Source organism: Gymnoscopelus microlampas, assembly GCF_963454915.1.
Source record: "Gymnoscopelus microlampas genome assembly, chromosome: 10".
In the NCBI taxonomy this organism is placed as follows: Eukaryota; Metazoa; Chordata; class Actinopteri; order Myctophiformes; family Myctophidae; genus Gymnoscopelus; species Gymnoscopelus microlampas.
This window is the reverse complement of record NC_139947.1, coordinates 592,575-617,551: the sequence shown is the minus strand read 5'-3', so window position 1 is coordinate 617,551 and position 24,977 is coordinate 592,575. Positions and strand designations below refer to the sequence as shown.

The following is a 24,977-nucleotide window of genomic DNA, read 5'->3' as shown; positions in this document are numbered from 1 at the left end:
ACGGCTGACTGGTGCCATCGGATAGGTAGGGACCATGCCCAGGAAGAGGCACCTTCCTGGGGGAAGTGATGGGGCTAAGTGTCCACATGGAGCCAGGGACCCGAAAAAAGCTCCGGAAGGCTCAGGAGCTTTAGGGCTCGCGGCCTCTCCCATGCGGGAAATTTCGCATGGGGGGGAAAGTGGACACTTATGCCATAGGGTAGCTAGGGACCATGGCCGGACATGGTGCACCATATTCGGGGGCGTCCCCGTGCCTCGCAGGGCCATGGATCCTGGAGGTTGCAGCCTGAAGTGTTGCAGCCTCAGGTCGCCCTGGGCTCCCTGGCTCTCCCCTGGTTGAGAGGGGGAAGCTACGGACAAGGGCCGACTGGTGCCATAGGATAGCTAGGGCGACGGAGCCTCGCCCAACGCGAGGCTCCGTCTGGGGCGGCGGCGCGGGCCGCCTTGCCCTGGATCTCCGCGTCGTACCTCCCTGTTGGAGGCCACGGTGGCCATCGGGCTTATGGGAAGACAGAGGCCTCCGCTCGGGCACGGCCGGGCGGACAGGCGCCCTGGAGGTCCTTGGAGAGCCCAGGAGGATCTGGGGTCCACCATGGCCCCCTCTTTTGAAATTCTCTCCCGGTACAATCGGCAACTTTTCCCAGACCGGATATGTTGATCCGGCGTGCGGATGCTCGGGACGGACGGCAGGCCTGCCCGAATGCAGGGCCCGCCGTCGGCCACGGTGGCCACTCTAGTCAAAGCACTGTGTTCCGGGAACCACATCGCCCGCAAGGGCCGCGGAACCCACAATTGATTCTGACCGATTGGCAATCGTAACCCGCCTCTTGCAAGGGCCCCGCCGGCACCTCTAGTGCACCTCTAGTGCACCTCTGGTTGCTCGGCGGACGCAGCCGACCAGGCGCGGAGGGACCACGTGCAGAGAGGCCCCGGCCTCCTCCGCACTCCTCCGCGGCCCACCCCGGCCTAGCGAGACCGAGACGCCCCGTCTGCCCTAGATGTCCTGCCACGGACCGCCCGAGGGCCCCTCAAAGGCGCCCAAAGGCGCGCTCCGGAGACTCCGTTTCTCAAACCTTGCTTGCGTCGCGTACTCCGGCGACCAACCAAATAGCTGTGTACCACGGGCGCTGATCCCCGTAACATGCCGTCGACCTGGCTAGGGGGCAAAGGAAGATGTGGTGACCGTCGCAGTGCGCGCCGCCGGGAGCTCCCGCCGCCCCTCTCACGGGGGGGCATGGCGGTCTCCGCGGACCGGCAACCCCACGGTCTGCGCCTCACCTGGGCGTGCTGTCTCCGTGGCGGAACAGGAGGCCTACCTGGTTGATCCTGCCAGTAGCATATGCTTGTCTTAAAGGGCGCTGCAGACTTGTCTGAGTTGGGCGTGCAGTCACTGCCAAGTGACCACGCCGGGACAGTAACTGATATGGGTGTAGACAACATAGGTGCCGCACGCAGGAGTTGAGTAAACCAAAGTTCCCGATTGTAGACCCACAAGGCAAGTTACCTTGATGGGGTTGGGGGCGTGGGAACTTGACATGAACCTGCGAGCAGCTACGTATCTATGTGGGTTGTGCCCGGCGCCGCGGTTGTCCCGCAACTCAGCAGTGGCTGCGCCCGTGTTAATCGAACGAGATTCCCACTGTCCCTACCAGCTACCTAGCGAAACCATAGCCAAGAGAAATTAAATCAGCTCAGACCATAGAGGGACAAGACAATCTTCAGCGAGGAAACAAGACCCTGCTAATGGGTGTGATAACTATTGCGGCACCGCTTGTACCACCAGGTACCTGCGGTCTGTAGGCCGCGGGATACCCCCCGACTTATCGCCCGCCGAGGGGTGCTTAAGCGTGGGTACGCGGGACCGGCCGGTGAACCGGGCCCGACGTGCTAAGTTCAGAATAGTCCTAGGGGCGACTATTCTGGTTTGTACCACCAGGTCCCCGCGGTGCATGGGCCGCGGTCTGTCACTTCACTTAACGCCCGCTGAGGGGTGCTTAAGAGTGGGTCCACGGGACTGCCTGGAGAGCCGGGTGTCCCCCGGATGCAGGGATCCCCCCGGACCTGGACCCAGGTTCGGGGCTCCCTGGGCCGGGTCGAGGCCTCCCCGGGGGTGGACCGGGGACCCCCGGGGGTCCCCGGTCCACCTCCGCGAAGATAGGGTCTAATTTGGGATGAGGGAACATAGGGCTGAGGGAACATAGGGTCTAACTTGGGATGAGGGAACATAGGGCTGAGGGAATATAGGGTCTAATTTGGGATGAGGGAACATAGGGTTGAGGGAACATAGGGCTGAGGGAACATAGGGACTAATTTGGATAAAATAAAATTGTTAGGGATTGAGGGAACATAGGGCTGAGGGAACATAGGCATGAGCCCCTTTGATGCAGCTGTGAAACCACTGGACCAACATGTTGTTTTAGCTGTGTCTCAGTACACAACAGACCAGGCAAATTCAGATGAATGGCGTGACTACAGAGTTGGGCGTGTTACAGCCAGCAAAGCACATTCAGTGTTTGGAAAAGTGAATCATGATGGAGTAGTAAGCAGCAGGAACACTGCTTTACTGATAGAAATCATGAACTATATGCCACCAGCTCATTCACCAGCTATCGATTGGGGCAATTACAATGAAAGATATGCTGTGTGCAACTTTGAGAAGCTGAACCGACGTAAGCACAAGGGTATGAAAACAGAGCCCTGTGGGCTTATTCTGTACAGCCAGCTGCCCATAATGGCAGAATCACCGGATGGACTTGTAACTTGCAAGTGTTGTGGCACCCGTCCCCTTGAGGTGAAGAACCCCTTCAAGCATCGTGCTCTCAGTATCCCGAAGTTTGCTGAGCAACCAGATTCTTGCCTTCATGTGACATCATCAGGTATGGTCTAGTGCTATTGTTTTCTTCTATAGCTGTATTTAAATGATTGAATGGAGAATTCCCACACAAACATTTTTTAACTCATTCTGTGTAGACTGTAACTAACTTAGAATTGTCATTGTCAATATCAAATGGGGTTCATATGAAAATATAGTGTGCATATACACACACACACACACGCACGCACGCACGCACGCACGCACACACACACACACACACACACACACACACACACACACACACACACACACACACACACACACACACACACACACACACACATATATATTGCTCTTCTATACCAACAGGTGAAATAAAGTTGAAGGCAACCCATCCCTACTACTTCCAAGTTCAAATGCAGCTGCTGGTCACCAATGCAGATGTGGGATACTTCTTTCTTCAAACTGCTTCCCCATACAACCGATACCACACAGAGGAAATCTGCTTCGACCCCTTGCTAGTGGAAGAGATTATTGAAAAGTCAACGATCTTCTTCCAGTCAGTGATTCAACCAGAGTTACTGGATGAATCACTGAAGAGTTCCATGCAGAAAGGTGTGGAAAATGGTGCAGGTTCATCTGGTCCAGAGCTGGAGGAATATTAATGCTGTAAACTTTCACTAATGGCCTAGGTCCTTTTATCAATGCCACTACCACATTTTGCCATAGCTGATGATGTCACATGAAGACACCATATAGATTTATCATTCATTGTTATTGACCCAACTTTTCCTACTTGAAATGACAAGTACAGCATATTTTATTGCACATGTTGCTATCATCAAACATTTAGTTAATGCAAAGGTCATTTTTCAGGGTGTTTTTGCTTCTTCAGCTCAGATGACAGTCAGTCTTGTCAGGTGTTTTTTTTAAGCTCTGTCATTTCCCTTTTGCCTGAAAGGCAGAATTGTATTCCCGTGTCAGTTTCTCCTTTAAGACCCAACTGAAAGTTATTTATTTCTCTTTTTGGTTCTCTCTATCTGCAAGATGTTTTCTAAATAGCTGTTACTAAAAAGTGCTATGTGATGTCTTTTATTTAGAGACCTCTAAGTACGCTCATATATTTGATATTGTCTGCTGATATTATTATTTTAATGTAACTTATCATTTAAGTTGTGGGTAAGTTGTACTACAGCTGTAAACTTGTGTGACAAATGAAGTGCAGTTGAAGTCCACGTCACCAAATATATAGGTTTTTGTCTAAAGTATGACCTTACACTGTGATGGCTTTCCACAATTGTGTGGTGTGTGTGAAGGTCTACTTGGAAGTTGGAAAGTTCAAGATTTGTTCCAGCCCAGATAGCCTAAAACAAATGAATGATTAACTGTTTTTTACACCATGCCAAAAAGGCAGTGAGGTGTTTGTCCTGCAATGTGTGCAATGTGGTTAAAAAGTCTTACTAAAGCTGACAATGTCATTGTGTAGACCTACTTTTACGTAGGCCTAATAGTACTATGAGGGAAGTTAATAAGAAAAAGTACACTTGAAATACCTGTTTTATTTACATTTATTTTGTATTACATATGAGGCATAACTCACTTTATTTTTTTGCTTACAATTAATGTTTGCAGTACTGTACATCTGTTGCACTAATGTTTGTTTATACACCAAGGCTGTGTTTTCATGTACAATAAATGATGTTCACCATTAAGAAATATTGCAATTGGTTCTTCACAAATACATGCATGTACCAGTTCCTCAAGATGGCATCTTATCAAAGGCGAGATGCTAACAAGTGGAAATTGAGTTCCAATGTAATCAGAGTTCAAGATCTGTTTCAGGTTTTGTTATTGGATTGGACAGCCCCCTATGCCAATAATTCAGTGACATTTCAGTGGAATTATGGGTGGCTGTAAGTTAATCAGAGCTGACACAACTATTACAATTTCATCAAAAATGTCAAACATGTCTAATGGGAGTTCAGATTTCATTATGTCAAAATCCTTAATCCTCCCGATAACACGTTCAATGTGAATTTGTGCATTAGCAACTTGCTTAGTTCTTCTATCATCCGCATCTGAAAACTTCTTTTTGGATTTCAAGAATGGAGGGATTACCAGGGTCACTCCTTTGTCTAGAAGTAGTTCTTGGATATTGAACCCTCTGTCTGCCAGCAAGTGATCACCCCTTTCTTGTAAGTCAATGATACCTGACCTTTTGACTATTTCCTTGTCACTCATACATCCACCTGCAGCTTTTGACACAAATGACACAGTTCCTGCTGGACTACATGCCACCAAAACTTTAGCAGTAGGTCTTCCCTTGTATTGCGAGTATATCTGTCTATTGGCTTTTGCCAGTGAAGGCCTCTGTATGGGTATCTCAGTGCAGTCTATGATGGCCCTTACATACTTGTACTTTTTGAAGCATTCAGGGTAGTACAGGTGAATCTCCTCTTGTTGAGGCCATTATATAAGTGGTTTTAATTATTTTGAGAGCAGAGCCACCCATGTAGATATGATTTGAGATACAACACTAGTGCAGATTCTAAAAAGATAGGCAAGGAACCTGAGTGACACATTTAGTTTCAATTTCATCAGAGTTAACAAAAGTTCATTCTCAGAGGTACATTTTCGCTGTGGTCCTGTTTTTTTTTATCTGCAAACAACTGGTACTTCTTCACTGTTTCAGACTGCACACCTTTGAAATAATGTATAGAGGGCAGTTTGGAATGCACCTGATTAAACACCCACTGGAAGAGGGGGGGTCATGCCTATGTTCCCTCAGCCCTATGTTCCCTCAGCCCTATGTTCCCTCAATCCCTAACAAATTTATTTTATCCAAATTAGTCCCTATGTTCCCTCAGCCCTATGTTCCCTCAACCCTATGTTCCCTCATCCCAAATTAGACCCTATGTTCCCTCAGCCCTATGTTCCCTCATCCCAAATCATACCCTATGTTCCCTCAGCCCTATGTTCCCTCATCCCAAATTAGACCTTATCTTCCCTCATCCCTATGTTCCTTCAGCGTCACATATGGCCCTTCCATAATGTGCTGTTGGGGTCACCTGTTGGGTTCCCCCGGGCTCCCCAAGGTATCCCCCAAAGGTATAAGACTATATATAGATATATTATTAGTAAGTTATAAGTTATAAGACTTCATAAAGTTTTCTTTACACCGATGATGATGGTGACCACAACATTAAATTGTGGCTACGTGGTGCAGCTCCGACGGCCCGCTGCTCCGAAAGCCCACCAGTCCGACAGCCGTCCCTGGGCGCGGAGGTGGACCGGGGACCCCCGGGGGTCCCTGGCTCCGGAGGCTTAACCCGACCGGTCTGTCGGTCGGGTCAGGCCTCTACAACCAGGGACCCCTGGGGACCCCCGGGGGCCTCGACGGACACCCGGCTCTCCAGGCGGTCCCGTGGACCCACTCTTAACACATCGGGTGCCAGCGTTTTTTCATAACAACTTACGTTGGGTGCCAGCATTCTCCCCATTGACTGCGCTTTACTGTTTAAATCTGTAGACTCCGCGATGAGCAAATCCACACGAAAAAATGCATCGATTCATGTTGAGCCATGAGCCTGGCTACAGCCTGGAACCATAACATTACCCTTGCGAGTTACAACGGGGGGGGATCGCGCATCGCGCATGACCGGTTTTCCCCACAGGAAACAGATTCGGAGATATAGGCGTTTCAAAGTAGGAAATAGACAGGAAGCGGATGTGAATTTTTTTTTGTTTCCGGTGAGCGATCTGGCACTTCCTTCGCAGGATTACAATGGGTGCTCCCAGAGCTGCTCTAGCCCCGCCCGCGCGGAGAAAAACGAAAAAAACAAAAAGACCAAACTCACGGTTCAGACCGTGTTCGGCACCAAACCGCCACTATGTAAACACACGGTTCAGACCGTGTTTGGCACCCGATGTGTTAAGCACCCCTCAGCGGGCGTTAAGTGAAGTTACAGACCGTGGCCCAAGCACCGCGGGGACCTGGTGGTACAAACCAGAATAGTCGCCCCTGGGACTATTCTGAACTTAGCACGTTGGGCCCGGCTCACCGGCCGGTCCCGCGTACCCACGATTAAGCACCCCTCGGCGGGCGATAAGTCGGGGGGGGTCCCGCGGCCTACAGACCGCAGGTACCTGGTGGTACAAGGGGTGCCGCAATAGTTATCACGCCCATTAGCAGGGTCTTGTTTCCTCGCTGAAGATTGTCTTCTTTCCTCTATGGTCTGAGCTGATTTCATTTCTCTTGGCTATGGTTTCGCTAGGTAGCTGGTAGGGACAGTGGGAATCTCGTTCGATTAACTCGGGTGCAGCCACTGCTGAGTTGCGGGACAACCGCGGCGCCGGGCACAACCCACATAGATACGTAGCTGCTCGCAGGTTCATGTCAAGTTCCCCCGCCCCCAACCCCATCAAGGTAACTTGCCTTGTGGGTCCACAATCGGGAACTTTGGTTTACTCAACTCCTGCGTGCGCCACCTATGTTGTCTACACCCATATCAGTTACTGTCCCGGCGTGGTCACTTGGCAGTGACTGCACGCCCAACTCAGACGAGTCTGCAGCGCCCTTTAAGACAAGCATATGCTACAGGATCAACCAGGTAGGCCTCCTGTTCCACCACAGAGACAGCGCGCCCGGGTGAGGCGCGCACCGTGGGGTTGCCGGTCCGTGGAGACTGCCAAGGCCCCCCGTGAGAGGGGCGGCGGGAGCTCCCGGCGGCCAAGCTCCCCACGGCCAAGCTCCACAGGTACGTTCTAGAGCGAGTGGGCGTCCCGACCGGGAGACTTTTTCACAGGAGGGAGGCAGGGACGAGCGGGACGCCTCCTGGGCCACGGGGAGGGGACAGGGAGGTACGACGCGGAGATCCACAGACGGAGCCTCACGTCGGGCGAGGCTCCGTCGCCCTAGCTATCCTATGGCACCAGTCGGCCCTTGTCCGTAGCTTCCCCCTCTCCACCAGGGGAGAGCCAGGGCGACCTGAGGCTGCAACACTTCAGGCTGCAACCTCCAGGATCCATGGCCCTGCGAGGCACGGGGACGCCCCCGAATATGGTGCACCATGTCCGGCCATGGTCTCTAGCTACCCAATGGCACAAGTGGCCACTTTCCCCCAATGCGAAATTTCACGCATGGGAGAGGCAGCGAGCCCTAAAGCTCCTGAGCCTTCCGGAGCTTTCTTCGGGTTTTTCGGCCACCGTTTGCCCGGGCAGCCACCCAGGGGCCCGGGGGGGGGGGGGGGGGGGGTTGGGGTACCGACACGTGCGCACCCCCGGCCCGGATCCAACGAGCCCTCCGCCGGCCCCGAGTGACCCACGGACCGGGAGGTACGGGCCGTTTTAGCCCGAAAAAGCGCAGATCGACAAGCCGAAAAAAGTTGGAATTTTAGGCCGGGGGTCCTCCAGGGGGTCCCCGGGGACCTCTGGAGCCCATGCGGACACTTAGAAAAAAAAAAATCGAAATTTTTCAAAGAACCATGATTTTGGGGGTCTTCGCCGCCCCGTCGCTACCCCAGGAACTGGAAGGTGCCTCTTCCTGGGCATGATCCCTAGCTATCTTATGGCACGAGTCGGCCCTTCTCCCTGGCTTCCCCATTCCAGCAGGGGAGAGGCCAGGAGCCCTGGGCCTCCCGGCAGACTGCCGGGTTCACACTCGGTTGCTCTACCCGCTCCGGGAGCCACCGTCCCTGGGCGCGGAGGTGGGCCGGGGACTAGTGATGAGCGGGTCGGGTTTTTTCATGACCCGCCCCGCCCCGCGACGGAACCCAACCCGCCTCAACCCGCCCCGCGAACCCATATATAAATCTATGGCTCAACCCGCCCCGCGACCCGCGATGTTTTTTTAATTCTGTAAAATCATGGTTAGAAAATAATCCCCAAGTGTATTCAAACTGTTTTATTGTTATTATTCTTATTCTTATTAGGAATAAAGACAAAACAAGAGCATGTGATCATTTTATTTTTTTTGCGTGTGAGAGCGGCTGACCCGCTCACCCACAGCCCGCATAATTGCCTCTGAAATTCTGACTCGACCCACCCGCGCCGCGGGTTGACCCGCGGGTCCCGCAGGTTACGGGTCGACCCGCTCATCACTACCGGCGACCATGGACTGGGGAGGGCGCCGCCTTGTGGACACGGCCGGTATTGCGCCCCGCGGCCACCACAGGCCTATCCAGGCTTGTGGATCTGCTCTTTTTCCACGGCAGGACTTTGTCCCTTTTCCAGACCCACGACCGGGGACCCCCAGGGGTCCGCGCCGGCCGCCCTTACCCGCCTCGGGAGCCACCGTCTCTGGGCATGGAGGTGGACCGGGGACCCCCGGGGGTCCCTGGCTCCATGTGGACACTTAGCCCCATCGCTTCCCCCAGGAAGGTGCCTCTTTCTGGGCATGGTCCCTACCTATCCGATGGCACCAGTCGGCCCTTCTCCCTGGCTTCCCCCTTCACACAGGGGAAGGGCCAGGGAGCCCAGTGCCTCCCGGCATAGTGCCGGGTTCACACTCGCCCGCTCTACCCGTCCCGGGCACTGAGGTGGTCCATGGACCCCTGGGGGACCATGGACCAGGGACGGCGCCACCTGTGGCCGCCGGTGGTATTGCGCCCCACGACAACAGGCTTTTACAGGCTTTTACAAGCTTGTGGATCTGCTCTTTTTCCACCCTTTTTGAGCCCGGATTTCGGCTTTCGGACCCGCGGGGCGTCGGAGCCGCGCCACGTAACCTTAAATTGTACGTGTTGAAAGCATGTTCTGGGGGTACGTATACGTGTACATTACGTCACAAGGAAAACTTGACCATGATGACCATGACCATGACTGACCATGATGCTGACCATGCTACTGACCATGATACTGACCATGATGCTGACCATGATGCTTGGGCAACATGATTGGTCAAACTTAATTGCTTTGACCTGGGGCCTGTTCCTCAAAAGGTGAATAAACTAAGCCTGGACTTAAGCCAAATCCAGACTTGACAAAGTCGGGTCCATATAAGCCTTGTTTATTCCGTTCCTCGAAGCAAAGCCAGGCTGAAAAGGAGCGACTTTGTCGAGCTAGGCCTTGTCAAGCCAGGCTATGTCCAGCCAGGATAATGAAGCCAGGCTTCACGTATTTCTATAAAAGATAGCAGAATCCTTGAACTTGACCAATCATGGAGTCCAAAACCAGAGCGGCGTTCCTCTCTGTGGCTGAACAGCAGCATTGCAGCAGCTCATGAAATCATACAAGGAAGTAAAATGTATTATAAGCGAGGAAACGCGACCGCAATAAATAGATCCAGGGAGAAAGCGTGGCAAAGTATTGCAAGCACACACAGAGTGTGTGTGTGTGTGTGTGTGTGTGTGTGTGTGTGTGTGTGTGTGTGTGTGTGTGTGTGTGTGTGCGCGCGCGCGTGTGCCCACGACGGGACGGGACGGCAACGGGACACACGGGACGGGACGGGGCGGGACACGCAATAACCCCACACTTGCAAGACCACTTTGGTAGAGGTTTGGGTTGTGTAGTTACCTTGCCATCATGATGTAACTCCAAAGGTGGACAAGAAATAAAAAATAATTTCTCCATTGACTAGAAATTGATAATTTAAAATATGCTCCTCATTGACTTACATTCAGTGAAAAAAAAATCTGTTATATATTATCAAACATCTAACAACAATATGAACTATAGTGTTAACAGAGTGACAATGACATCACATGAGTCATTGTGAAACAATTATGATTCATGGTCACACACTATTTCAGTAATATCATTAATTTGATTATATCTGATTGTATTTATTTCATTTTATTTGAATGCAAGGTCATTAAAATGAGTCCATATTCAAACACATGTGTTGAATTAACTGTGGAAAAACTTGAAGAACACGGCACTGGATTAAGTAAGCTTGGCTGTTAGCCTGCTCCTGACCAGGCTAACTTCACAGCTAAATTGCCATGGTAACTAAGGTAGGCTTGCTTCAATTCTCTTTTGAGGAATCGGGTCATGGCTAAACTTAGCCAGGGTGAACTGGCTAAACTAATCTTCAAGCTAATTCAGCTTTTGAGGAACCGATTCAGCCCTAATCCTGACTAAATTAAGCCAGGATAGGTGTTAAAGCCAGGCTTAAGCTCTAATTCCCTTTTGAGGAACAGGCCCCTGGTCAGCTAAGACACATTAAACTATATGTATAGTTTCTCTCATCAATTCAAATTCAGACAGCTGTGAAACTGACTGATGTTAAATTATATTGATAATTTCTCATCAATTCAAATTCAAACAGCTTTGAAACCTATAGGTACCTATAACAACAGCAGCAAAGAATTACTGATCATTGCAGTGAACTATTGAACTTTTATCACAGCTAATAAAGTAAAATATTAATAATAATAATGATACATGTCTATACTAATATCGAGCTTTTGTAGATATCCAAAACAACTATATTACAAAAAAATGAGTTTAAAGGTATAATAAGCTATGTAAAACTTAGCTTATTATAAAAAATCACACCTGTGTGAAGGTAGCGGCGCCTTTGATATATTTTGTCATAGATATGTGTTTCTACTAGAGAAACAATATTAAATCTCTGTACATTTATTTCAAGGCTTCCAGTGGCACTAAATAGTGCCATTGGAAGCGAATCACCAAATGCATTCCAAGGTAAGTGGCAAAAACTGATCTGTCATAGCTGATAGAGTGGGTACCTAAAAAAATAAACTTTGTGTGTGCGTGTGTATAAATGTGGTACCAGAAAGATATGTATGTGTTATGAAATAATCTATACAATTTATAAGCCGTACCCAGAGTGTTTATGTTCCGGACTTTTGCAGTTTATATAAACCATCTAATTTTGTCATAGATCATAGTGATGTCATGAATAGTAACATAGTGATGTCATGAATAGTGACCAATCAGAACGTTGACGGACCTGACCAATCAGAACGTTGACGGACCTGACCAATCAGAACCTTGGCGAGCCTGACCAATCAGAACGTTGACGGACCTGACCAATCAGAACCTTGGCGAGCCTGACCAATCAGAACGTTGACGGACCTGACCAATCAGAACCTTGGCGAGCCTGACCAATCAGAACGTTGACGGACCTGACCAATCAGAACCTTGGCGAGCCTGACCAATCAGAACGTTGACGCAAAAGCCAGGTATAGAGGGCTAATATCCGCTCTATACCTTTTTGGCTAGCGCCGCTAAAAATAAAAAAAATAGAGGGGGATTTAAATGAGTACAAACAAAGTTCTGATATAGAGACATGAACATTATACAGTCAAATGAATACGGGTTGGACATATATGGCTGGGGGTCCTCCCCCAGAAACGTTTTAACACAGTAGATACTGTATTAAAAAGGGAGTTTAATACTTTTATCAGTCATAGGAAAATTATGGGTAAATTATTTTATTTTATCCATTACAACCCTAAACTTATAGAAATCGTTTTGATGACTGAAGCAAATAACCACTCCTGATATTGACATAATTCTGACATGATACTGACCACCATGATACTGACCATGATACTGACATAATACTGACATAATACTGACCATGATACTGACATGATACTGACCATGATACTGACCATGATACTGACATGATACTGACATGATACTGACCATGATACTGACATGATACTGACATGATACTGACCATGATACTGACATGATACTGACATGATACTGACCATGATACTGACATGATACTGACATGATACTGACCTTGATACTGACATGATACTGACAGACAGACAGACAGACAGACAGACAGACAGACAGACAGACAGACAAGACAAAACATTAGAATATTACATGGGCTGATGGAACATAAGGCTGAAGGAACATAGGGCTGAGGGAACATAGGGCTGAGGGAACATAGGGCTGAGGGAACATAGGGTCTATTTTGGGATGAGGGAACATAGGGCTGAGGGAACATAGGGTCTAATTTGGGATGAGGGAACATAGGGCTGAGGGAACATAGGGATGAGGGAACATAGGGCTGAGGGAACATAGGGCTGAGGGAACATAGGGTTGAGGGAACTTGAGTACGCTCCCGAAGAGGGCATAGTTCTGTAAGCCTGCATCAGATCATCAGAATGCTTGAGGGAAGAAATATCATAATGTACTGGCAGTGGTAATGAAGAACAATGACTCTCATGTGATAACCTTTTCCCCAAGTCATCTCTCTCACGTAAGAGGTCATCCTGGACATCAACTCTGTGAGCAGAGAATCCATCTCTCTCCTGCACATCTATTGCTGGGATTTGACACTTTTCACACACACACAGGAACATGTGCAGGCGGCACTCAATGGCTTCAAACAGTAGTTGTGCTGCTCCTGCAGCACAACTACACACTACTGAAGTACTACTGAAGACGATTTGTATGGTGACTCAGGTGTAAATGGCTCAGAAAAGTGCAGAAGACAACACTCTCTATACTAGTATCATGAGCATGACTGTAGCTGTGGTCCCATGACACAAGACTGACTGGGGTTTGACTTGTGGCTTCCTCATTATGGCCAGTGTTAACAGTGTTTTGTTTTCTTCACCAGGGCTAGTTTCTTCACCAGGGCCTGTTATTTTTAGTTTTTCGGTGGGAATGTCCTTGGCAGTCTTTCTCTTCACCTTGCCATGCCGTGTTGTCAGATATGTGCTTTCATCATTGTCCGGAGACCAGCTGATAATTATTCTTTGAATTTCAATGTTGTCACTGTGGCTGTCCTTGTCTAAATACCCCCTCATGTACAGGGATGGATGGGTGTTTTCCAATGGGTTTGCCCGGTAGAAAGTGATTGCTGCAGATTCGGGTGTTGTCAGTGATCTTGCAGAGGTCTTTTCTGTTGAGGAGCTTCAACCACAGGGAGCGCCATTTGAGAGGGCACATGTGGAATTTCAGCTCAGGGACATGTTCTTTGATTACCCACCTAAAACAACAGAATAAACAGTGTTTAATATGGCTTTAGTTTGCACTATGATACTCATGTAATGAAATAACAACATGACATGACCCAAATAAACACAATTAAATTACAGTGTGTAGTTAGAAAAGAAGTAATACATTTTAAATAAATAATCAAAATCACTTTAGATTTGGTCTGCCGATCTTGTCAAATGTGTCAATGCATGTGGGGATTACATTATTAAAATAGGCTACTACATGATCTTTTTAAATGTTACAGTAGCAACAAAAAGTACTCACATGTTATTTTAGCTAAACAGAATTCTTGAAATACACTGAAACTAGCAAACAAGTCTAACTTAACCACTTACTAAACCATCAATCAACTGCAGTGGTGTAAAGCAGTGATTCTCAAACTTTTTCATGTCAAGGACCCCCCAATTGACACTTATTACCCCGCGGACCCCCATTTGAAAAGATAAGCCAGGGACTCCAATAAGAGAAGGTTTTTACGGCTCTCTAGCAGTGATTCTCAACCATTTTAATGTCAAGGAACCCCAGTTTGACATGCATTAGCCCATTGGTTCTCAAAGTGGGGTTCGGGGACCCCCAGGGGTCCTTGAGGGAGTTCCAGGGGGTCCCCAGCTAAATGATAGATTAGGCACCAAATGGACCCTTATGGGTCTGTAACTCTGAGAGTGTACAAATGGAACCAATTGGACCCTGACGGGTCCATTTTGTTCCATTTGTACACTCTAACAGTTAAATTGACATAGATTTTACAATATAAATTGCGGTCCAAGTGATAGAAATGCCATTAAATGGGGGTCTGTAGCCCTAATGCATGTCAAACTGGGGGTCCTTGAAATTAAAATAGTTGAGAATCACTGCTAGAGCCGAAAAAAAATCTTCTCTTATGGGAGTCCCTGGCATATCTTTTGAAATGGGGGTCCGCGGGCTAATAAGTGTCAATTTGGGGGTCCTTGACATGAAAACGTTTGAGAAACACTGCATTAGGCTACGGACCCCCATAATGGCATTCATACCTCTGGGACCCCAATTCACATTGTAAAACCAATGTTAATTTAACTCTGAGAGTGTACAAATGGAACCAAATGGAAATTGGTCAATGCATGTGGGCATTACATTATTACAATAGGCTACTACATGATCTTTTTAAATGTTACAGTAGCAACAAAAAGTACTCACATGTTATTTTAGCTAAACAGAATTCTTGAAATACACTGAAACTAGCAAACAAGTCTAACTTAACCACTTACTAAACCATCAGTCAACTGCAGTGGTGTAAAGCAGTGATTCTCAAACTTTTTCATGTCAAGGACCCCCTAATTGAAACTTATCACCCCGCTGACCCCCATTTGAAAAGATAAGCCAGGGACCCCAATAAGAGAACGTTTTTATGGCTCTCTAGCAGTGATTCTCAACCATTTTAATTTCAAGGAACCGCAGTTTGACATGCATCAGGCTACGGGCCCCCATAATGGCATTTATACCTCTGGGACCCCAATTCACATTGTAAAACCAATGTTAATTTAACTCTGAGAGTGTACAAATGGAACCAAGACCCTAACGGGTCCATTTGGTTCCATTTGGTCCCCGGACCCCACTTTGAGAACCAATGGTGTAAAGTAACCAAGTACATTTACTCAAGTATTGTACAATTTGAGGTATTTTTTACTTTACTGGAGTATTTCCAAATTTCAATACTTTCTACATCTCAAAGGCAAATATTGTGCTCTTAACACATTGACTGCCAAGCCCGTAGTCCTACGGGCCGTTAAATCCAACCGTTAAGTGCCAAGCCCGTAGTCCTACGGGCCAAGGTCTTTTTAATGGTTTACATTAGATTAACCCCTCAGGCACTTTGTTGGTTAATCTCTTACATGAAAATTACGTAGAACTAAAAAAAAAAAAAATCTGAACATGTGATCACACAAAACATCATCTAAAGCAGTGATCAGGCTCCCAAACCTAAAGTTTAATCCCAGCGATCTCTCTCTCTCTCTCTCTGCGCTGCAGTAATCAACAAAGCCGCATGGCAGGTTCGTTGTGGAAGCGTGTGCACATCACATTCCACGCTGGTAATGTGCACGCGCATCCATGCACTCTGACTGCCTGTAATCACTGGATATCAGCAGCTGGCTCTATGGGGGAAGGGAGGGTGTGCACGTCAATGCTCGCACTCGTAATGTAATAAAATAAAAACATCTGAACATGTGATCACACAAAACATCATCTAAAGCAGTGATCAGGCTCCCAAACTTAAAGTTGAATCCCAGCGATCTCTCTCTCTCTCTGCCTCAGCTGGCTGCAGTAATCAACAAAGCAGCATGGCCAGGTTCGTTGGGGAAGCGTGTGCACATCACATTCCACGCTGGTAATGTGCACGCGCATCCATGCACCCTGACTGCCTGTGAAGGGAGGGTGTGCACGTCAAGCTCGCACTCGTAACGTGCACCCGCAGCAGCCTTTCCCACACACAGGGACAGATCATAACACAAACACACAGCATGTTACCCCTTTGATAAACTGACTGATCGTGCCGCCAATATTGTTGTTTTGTAAATAACAAATAAAAACTCTTCTGGATCCAGGTCATTGTGACCTCAGATCAAAGCCACTGTGGAAAAATAACAGGTGTCCTGAGATCGGAAACCTACAAAAAGGGCACGCGCGGAGCCCTCTTTCTGTGCATTTTCAAAAAGTTTAGTAAGAGCCGATCGTCATTGAGAGAGAGAGAGAGAGATATAGATAGATAGATTGATAGTTTGATAGTAGTAGTAGTAGTAGTAGTAGTAGCAGTAGCAGTAGCAGTAGCAGTAGTAGTAGTAGTAGCAGTAGCAGTAGTAGTAGTAGTAGCAGTAGCAGTAGTAGTAGCAGTAGCAGTATAGTAGTAGTATTAGTAGTAGCAGTATCAGTAGCAGTATAGTAGTAGTATTAGTAGCAGTAGTTGAGAGTTGTGATCGAGTGAACGAGAGATACGAGTGTGAGATACGTAAGTTAGATTGAACGAGAGATACGAGTGTGAGATACGGTGAGTGAACGAGTGAATTGTACGTGAGTTTGTGTGGGAGAGTTATATTGAGTGAAAGAGTGAATTGTTTGTACGTGAGTTTGTGTGTGTGAGTTGATATTTTGAGTGTAGTAAGTGTGAGTGATATATATATAAATCCTACTGAGTTTTATATATATATATATATATATATTATAGATAGAGAGGGCGTGGAGGTAAGATATAGAGTGCAGTAATAGGAGTATTTATAGGAGAGGTGATCGGCGTTATAGGGAGAGAATAGGAGAAAATAGGTGGTAATAGAGAGGAGATAAAGTTTATATTAGATATAGTGTACTGTGAGAGAGTAGCTATGGTAGGGAAAAAGCGCAAGAACACCCCCGGACCTGGTCAGCAGTCCATGGAGAGGTTCTTGGTTGGGGCTGGTGCAGCAGCCTCCCAAGCTCCGGTGGTTTATCCTCCTCCTGTGGACCTCCAACCAGGGCCGAGTGTCGGCACCCAGGACCGCGAGGACCTGCCCCCCGGCCGTAGGAGCGATCCGAGCAGCATGGTCCTTCGTCCCCGTCCTCCTGCGAGCCCTGACCGGGCCGGGGCCGGTGGCAGTGTTACGGGGAGCGAGTTGGGGTCAGGGGTGGAGGGATCCAACACCGACGCCGACAGTGACAGTAGTGGTGCCTCTGAGGGCTCGGCTTGGGAACCGGCGGCTCTCAGTCGGGGCAACAGTCCTTTTTCCAGTGGTAAGCATACTTTTTTTATATCGTTTTATGTGTTACAAGTTGATTTGATCGAGTTGTATTCGTTACTAGTTCATCTGACCGTGCGTTTAGCTGATTCAATGCAGAAAAGTAAACTATCGTCGTTGCCAGGTTTGCTATACCATGGTTCACATGACGCTAGTATCTGTTTCAGGGCTAGGTCTGCTAAGCCACACTGGACTTGTTTTTCTGTAAATCTGCTTGGAAATGATGGTAATTGTGGTTGTGATTTTGTAGATGGACTATTTTCACCTTGTTTTAGATATGTTTGAAGTGCCCATGTGGCCTATACTCGGCTATTCGCTTCTTGTGGGCTCGTTTTCATAGACCTGGTTGCTTATTACTTTCCCACGATCTGGCAACATAGACGACAGGCTGTGGCCCGATTTTCGTTACTGTATGTGGCTGCGGTTCTCAACCTGTGGTTCGTTGGCCACAACGGAGCGAGCCTCGCACAACGCCAACTGAATAAAATGAACAGATCTACACGCTTTTTGAGCTTGTAGATCTGTTCATTTTATTCAGTTTTCTTGTAGGGGGAAAATGCCAGCTGCATGCCCCCTCCCTCTGTCTGCACATTATGGCTGTCATAATATAAAAGACATCAAAGCATCCGTTCAGGTCAGGCCACATAATAACAACAACAAAAATCCTGTAGGTCAAAGGGGTTTTGTTTTTGTTATGTTGTTTTTCTGACCTGAACTGAAGCCTTTGATGTCGATCAGGCATGTCTATTTGATCTCATATGTGCCTTTTGTCAGTCGCTCTGTCTGGATAATGTTTGCTAAATGCATAATATTCACCAAAGTATTTGAAATTGTATTGTAGATGCTGAGGAGGAGGTACTGGTGGGTGCTCTGGAACTGGTGTCTGCCATGGATGCAGATGATGATGATGATGATGACGGTAGTAGGGGTGAGTGAATTGTCAATTATAGCACATGAATGAAAAAATGCTAAAACCAGGGTAATGGTAAATGTATTCTCTCATATTTATTTATTCAGTGTATATATGCATGTGGTCTGTGGATGATAAATGCTTTGCTAAAGATGGACATAATATCTAAAAAAAAGTATATGTTATGTTACACAGGGTCGCATGCTAGTGGTGAGGAGGAGGTGGAGGAGGGAGCAGTTGGTGGAGCGGTTGGTGGAGCTGGTCGTGGAGGTAAGAATTATTATCGTGTGTGTGTGTGTGTGTGTGTGTGTGTGTGTGTGTGTGTGTGTGTGTGTGTGTGTGTGTGTGTCAAAGAAAAAAGTATTTTATGGTAATGATCTATTTCTATAATTCACAGGTGGTGCCAAGGGCAAGAAGGACAAGGGTCCTCCTCCTGTGTGGCATTCCACAGGATGGTGTCCTCGGGACATCCCCTTCACAGCTGGGACTCCGGGTCCTCAAAACGCCGCTGCTGCTCTGCAGTCTGATGAGCCCGTGGACTTCTTTGAGCTGCTGCTGTCGGATGAGTTGTTGGAGGAAATCCGCACTCAAACCAACCTCTATGCCGAACAGAAGCCGGACAGTGACAAGAAGTATGGCAGAGCAAAGAAGTGGAAAGCGGTGGATCTAGACGAGCTCAAGCGCTTCCTGGGGCTCTTTCTTCTGACAGGAATCAGCCAAAAGCCTGAGATCGCCATGTACTGGTCCACTGATGAGTACGTCGAGGCCGCCGTCTTCCGGAAAGTGATGCCGAGGAACAGGTTCCAGGCCATTTTGAGCAACCTCCACTTCGTGGACAACAGCATCCCCCGCCCTGTACCAGAAAAGCCCGAAGACGTAGACAAACTCTGGAGAGTCCGCCCAATACTGCAGTCCTTGCTGGCCAATTTCCAGGAGATGTACCTGCCGAGCGTGGACATCAGTCTTGATGAGGGAATGCTGTTGTGGCGGGGACGCCTGGAGTTCAAGGTCTATGCCCCACAGAAGCCGGTCAAGTACGGCATCAGGTCGTACATTTTGTGTGATTCAGCAACAGGCTACCTCCACAACATGCTGCCATACTGTAAAAAGAAGCAGACACTACCTGTCATCATAACAACACTCTTAGGCAGTTTAGCTGGATGTGGATATAGGCTCTATATGGACAACCTGTACAATTCAGTGGATACGGCCATTATGCTCCTGAACAAGAAGACATACGTCTGCGGGACCCTGCGTAAGAAGCGAGGACAGCCACCAGCCATCGCAGATGTTACCCCTTCAAAGCTGCCACTGGGGTCCACCATCTCTCGCCACTCCAGGGACGTGATGGTACTGGCATGGCGAGCCAAGAAAACAAAAATCGTCACGATGATCTCCACCTTGCACCCTCATGACATGCTGCCCGTGTCCAGGAAGGAGAAAAAACACAGCAAGAAGGTGGTCGAAGAGAAGCCTGTGTGTGTTATTGAGTATAACAAACACATGAACGGGGTCGACAAGCTAGACCAGAACCTCAGCTATTACATGTGTACCAGGAAAACGAGGAAGTGGACAAAAAAGTTCTTCTTTTATATGCTCCAGATTACCCAGTTCAACGCCTATGTGATCTACAAGGCCAGGCACCCAGCCCAACCCAAAATTCAGAACTTCTACTCCTTCATCTTGGCAGTAGTGAAGTCCTGGACCACCCGCGGGAACATTGGGGGAGTGGCCCGTCCTCAGCAGGGTAGGAATGAGGCCCCGCCTGCTGAGGAGGGGTCCGAGGAAGAGGATGAAGACGGAGAGGAGGGGTCCGAGGAAGAGCAGGAAGACGGCGCCGCCCGTCCTCAGCAGGGTAGGAATGAGGCCCCGCCTGCTGAGGAGGGGTCCGAGGAAGAGGATGAAGACGGAGAGGAGGGGTCCGAGGAAGAGCAGGAAGACGGCGCCGCCCGTCCTCAGGAGGGTAGGAGTGAGGCCCCGCCTCCTGGGGATCGCCCCGGAGCTGCCCGTCGTCAGGAGGGTAGGAGTGAGGCCCCGCCTCCTGGGGATCGCCCCAGAGCTGCCCGTCGTCAGGAGGGTAGGAGTGAGGCCCCGCCTCCTGGGGATCGCCCCAGAGCTGCCCGTCGTCAGGAGGGTAGGAGTGAGGCCCCGCCTCCTGGGGATCGCCCCAGAGCTGCCCGTCGTCAGGAGGGTAGGAGTGAGGCCCCGCCTCCTGGGGATGCCCCACGTGTTAGACACCCATTGCCACCAAACGTTGACCCCGAGTCCAGGCTGAATGACAGACTAGATCACGAACTGATCAATTTCCCCAAAGCAAGTTCTGCTAAGAAGTACCCACAAAGGTGTTGTAGGGTTTGTTCCCGATCGAAGCTACCGTCAAAGAAGAAGGACGGGAAAAACATCCGGAGTGAGACAAGCTTTGAGTGCAAGTCCTGTCGTGTGCCCTTGCACCACCAATGTACACATCGGTACCACACTGTAAAAGACTACTAGAGTGGCCTCGAGAGCCGGGTGAAGGGTAGACGCACGTTGATCCGCTCAGGGTGCTGCAAAAAAAAGAACTTTATTTTTGTTTATTTATTTGCGCTGATTGCACTCAATTTATTGATTTGAATGATTAGTATTTATTATTATTTGATGTAGTTACATTTACTTTGAAAGCACTTTGTGAAGCAGCTGCTACTATGTTGTTCAACCTACCAACCTCAACCTGCCTATTCATACTGCTTCATGCCAGGCAGATATTTTACTTTTATTTATTTATTTTGCTCTAATAGCACCAATTTGTTGTTGTACTCCCTAGAGAAAAAAAAAAGGCAAGCTTGTAGATCTGCAATGAATGTAGTATTGACATTTTGAATTGTGTGGGCAAAAAGTTTGGAAAATGACGCTCTCGATGAATATATTGATGTTGCACATCACCTTTGAATTGTTATTATTTATTATTTGAAAAAAAAATGAAAAAAAAAAAAATATTGTGAAAAATGTTGTTTGAATTGAGCACTTTGGAGCGAAACAGAGCAATAGATGTACAATCAAAAGCATTTTTTTTTTATTTTTTTTATAAACAAGTATTGTTTACATGACTGATGTCAATGAAGGCCCTAAATAAATTTGAAACACTTTTGAAATCAAGTTATGCCTCTAAATGTGTGTCATTTACTAAAACGCTCATATCTCAGCTTCTGAAGAAAAAGGCCTCTTTTTGGTGAATACCAAGCTGTATTCAAACTCCTCTAGCTAAAGAACAGAGCATGGTATCAACTCACTTTCTTTTCCAGATGAAAGAAGAGATTCTAAGCTTTTTTTTGAGATATTCTATGTTTTCATAGTCCTAGTACAAAATGTTCTGTGGGCCCTCAAAAATGAGTCAGAATGGTCAAAAACCTTGGCAGTGGGAGAGCCATTCTAGAAACCCCCTTGGCAGTCAATGTGTTAATCCACTACAATTATTTAGAAAATATTATATAGAAAACTTTAGTTACTAGTTACTTTGCAGATATAAATGAACATATTATAAAACATAGATTAACCACTTTACCATTAACCACCTATTTTATACCTAGGCTATTTGAAAATAGCAGATCTACAAGAGAACATTTTAGTACTTATACTTTTGGTACGTTTTGGTACTTTTACTCAAGACATCCAGGTAACATTTTGAACACAGGCCTTTTACTTGTAACAGAGTATTTTTATATTGATGATACTTTTACTTAAGTAAAATATCTGAGTACTTCTTCCACCACTGGTCAACAGGACATGAGTTGTCTTTGTACTGCTTTTTTTCTGACAGTAATATATACATACTAAATTGAATTGTTTATTTCGAATAAGGCCATTTTAAAAATAATATAAAAAATGAAAGCAAATAATTCAGAATAATAGTAAAATAAAATAAAAATGCAGATTCGAAAAGGAGTGAGAAGCAGCATAATTTAATTGCTCCCATTCCTTCTCCATCAATAATAAATATCACAACAAGCTTCCTTGCTGGTCCATCTACCAATAATAAATACTTATCAATCTGTGATATGTATACATATAACAACAGTAATATATGCAAACAGTATCAAAATAAAAACTAAGGGACATACACACATCCATCCAGACTCAGAGTGAGCAGTGATGGCAGTAAAACTTAACTAAAGTTAAGAGCATCTATAGCAAGAATTCTGCAGATATATATATGTACACTTACTTGGCTCGACGTCGCCGATCATTATTGCACTGGTAAACAGCGCATCGATCCGTTCCACCCATATATATAATCCAAAACTATTTCTCTAATTGGACATTACGGACATTTGCACTACAATCCAAGACTCTCAAAGCAAAGATAGGGGGAGAGGGACCTTCCAGACCCCACAATGCTTTGCGCATACCCACAATGCATTTGGGTACTTCAAAGATGGCGGTATTTGCGTAACAGGTTATCTAACAGTGGAGACTACAGCAGATTTAAAGGACGACTTCACCGATTTTCAACCTATCTTCATATAATTGGTCCTCACTAATACTCATGATAAAATGGTACAATTTTTTTCTACTTGGTCTGTGTCTCATAGGAGGGCTGTGGACAGTCCAGAAACCCGTCTACCAGTGACATCATCGTTAGGCATGATTTTTTTTTCCAACAAGATTTCACATTTATTATTTAGATTTTTATTAACACAAGAACAATGGCTTATTTTATTGCATTGCAACTTTACAGGAATAGAAAGCCTGCAGTTTCTATTAGCTTGGATTCCCCATCGATTATGTCACTGGTAGACGGGACTCTGAACTGTCCACAGCCTTCCTCTGAGACACAGACCGAGTAGAAAAAAATTGGGGTGCAGTACATTAGTCCGTCAGCGCATTCCTCCGACAGCGCAGCGCTCCGACGTTTCCAATACTAAACCCGAACGAAACCCGCACCCTAACCCTAACCGCACGCGGATGCCACATAGTCGGAGAAAAGGTCTAAATTGTACCATTTTATCATGAGTATTAGTGAGGACCAATTATATGAAGATAGGTTGAAAATCGGTCGTCCTTTAAGGTAAATAAAACCGATGGACCACAGATGTCGAAAAAAAATGTGTCTAGCATTGTGTGTTTAATCTGCATGGTTTTTCAGTGTTTTATGCTGCAGAAAATAGCTGTTAAAGTGATGTTTATCAGACGTTTTTTAACACATTTGTGTATTAGACGGATTTATCATGACAATGCAACGTTTTTATTCTCCTGTGTCTTGTTATGTTAGTGAGCACATTGGATTAATGATTCAATCAAAAAGTGTTTTTATGTTAAGCTGTTTCCTGCAGTGAAAGCAGGCTCCAGGCTTAGAAAACAGAGTCTCTTTATAACCACAGATCTAGAAGAAACACAACAAAAAACGTGTCTAGCATTGTGTGTTTAATCTGCATTAAGCATCACAATGCAACGTTTTTGTTGTCCTGTCTCTTGTTATGTTAGTCAGCACATTGGATTAATGATTAAGTCGAGAAGTGGAAGTGAGAATGATGTAGAACTGTGCCATGCAGCAGTGGTGGAAAAAGTACTCAAATTCTTTACTTAAGTAAAAGTACCAATACTGCAATATAAAAATACTCTGTTAAGAGTAAAAATTAAAAATTAAAGTATTGGCATCAAAATGTACTTAAAGTACCAAAAGTAAAAGTACTAAATATTTGAAAATAGCCGATCTACAAGCTCACAACGCGCTGCGATGCGACGCGTTGTGAGCTTGTATATCTGCTATTTTCAAATAGCCTATGTATACAATAGGGCTAAAGTGGTTAATGTATGTTTCATTATATCATAGTTTATATCTGAAAACTAACTAGTAACTAAAGTTTTCAAATAATTGTAGTGGAGTAAAAGTACAATATTTGCCTCTGAGATGTTATGGAGTAGAAGTAAAAGTATTGGAAATTGGAAATACTCAAGTAAAGTACAAATACCTCAAAATTGTACTTAAGTAAATGTACTTAAGTAAATGTACTTACTGTAGTTACTTTCCACCACTGCCATGCAGTGAAAGCAGACCCCAGGCTGTGTAAGCATGCATTATCAAACGAGCCTCACACATCATTGCAGTAGTTAACATCACAATATAAGGTGTTTATTGAGCTAAGTCATGTTGTGTTTGACAGCACATTCAGTGTTTAATAGGCACAACGTTTTTATTTGTTCATCTGATGAAAGAAATGGGCTATTGTAGCCCACAAATCCTCTTTGTATTGTTCCAATTTTAAACACCCATAGAGCAAAAATGATGAAGCCCATCAAATCGGAATCACAGAGCATATTTAATGTAGACATGGTACTGCACAGACCCTAAATTGTCATTCAATCATGTATGCCACATTTTATTAGACAGAACTGTGTTTGAACTTCTTTTATGTACATTTGGTATGTACAAAATAGGACCTTACTTATACCCACATAGGCACAGTGTTCAACACAGAGCATTTATATTGACATAGTTTTCTGACCGTGTTGAATGTATATTTGTCCCTGCTTGTCCCTATATATATTCTTTGTATATGTTGAATAGCAAAACATAGCCTGTACATTATCATTCATTGATAAA

At 46.4% G+C, this 24,977-nt stretch overlaps 1 protein-coding gene across 1 annotated transcript; it reads left to right on the top strand.

Annotated features, from left to right (window-relative positions):
- Positions 1–17,097: 17,097 nt before the first annotated feature.
- LOC311053289 (uncharacterized protein) lies at positions 17,098–20,890 on the top strand (the record flags this gene model as incomplete). Its single annotated transcript, XM_084068747.1, has 4 exons — positions 17,098–17,482; positions 18,329–18,415; positions 18,593–18,667; positions 18,795–20,890. 4 exons carry the CDS (start codon positions 17,098–17,100, stop codon positions 20,888–20,890), a joined length of 2,643 nt encoding a protein of 880 aa, XP_083924873.1.
- Between the last annotated feature and the right edge of the window lie 4,087 nt (positions 20,891–24,977).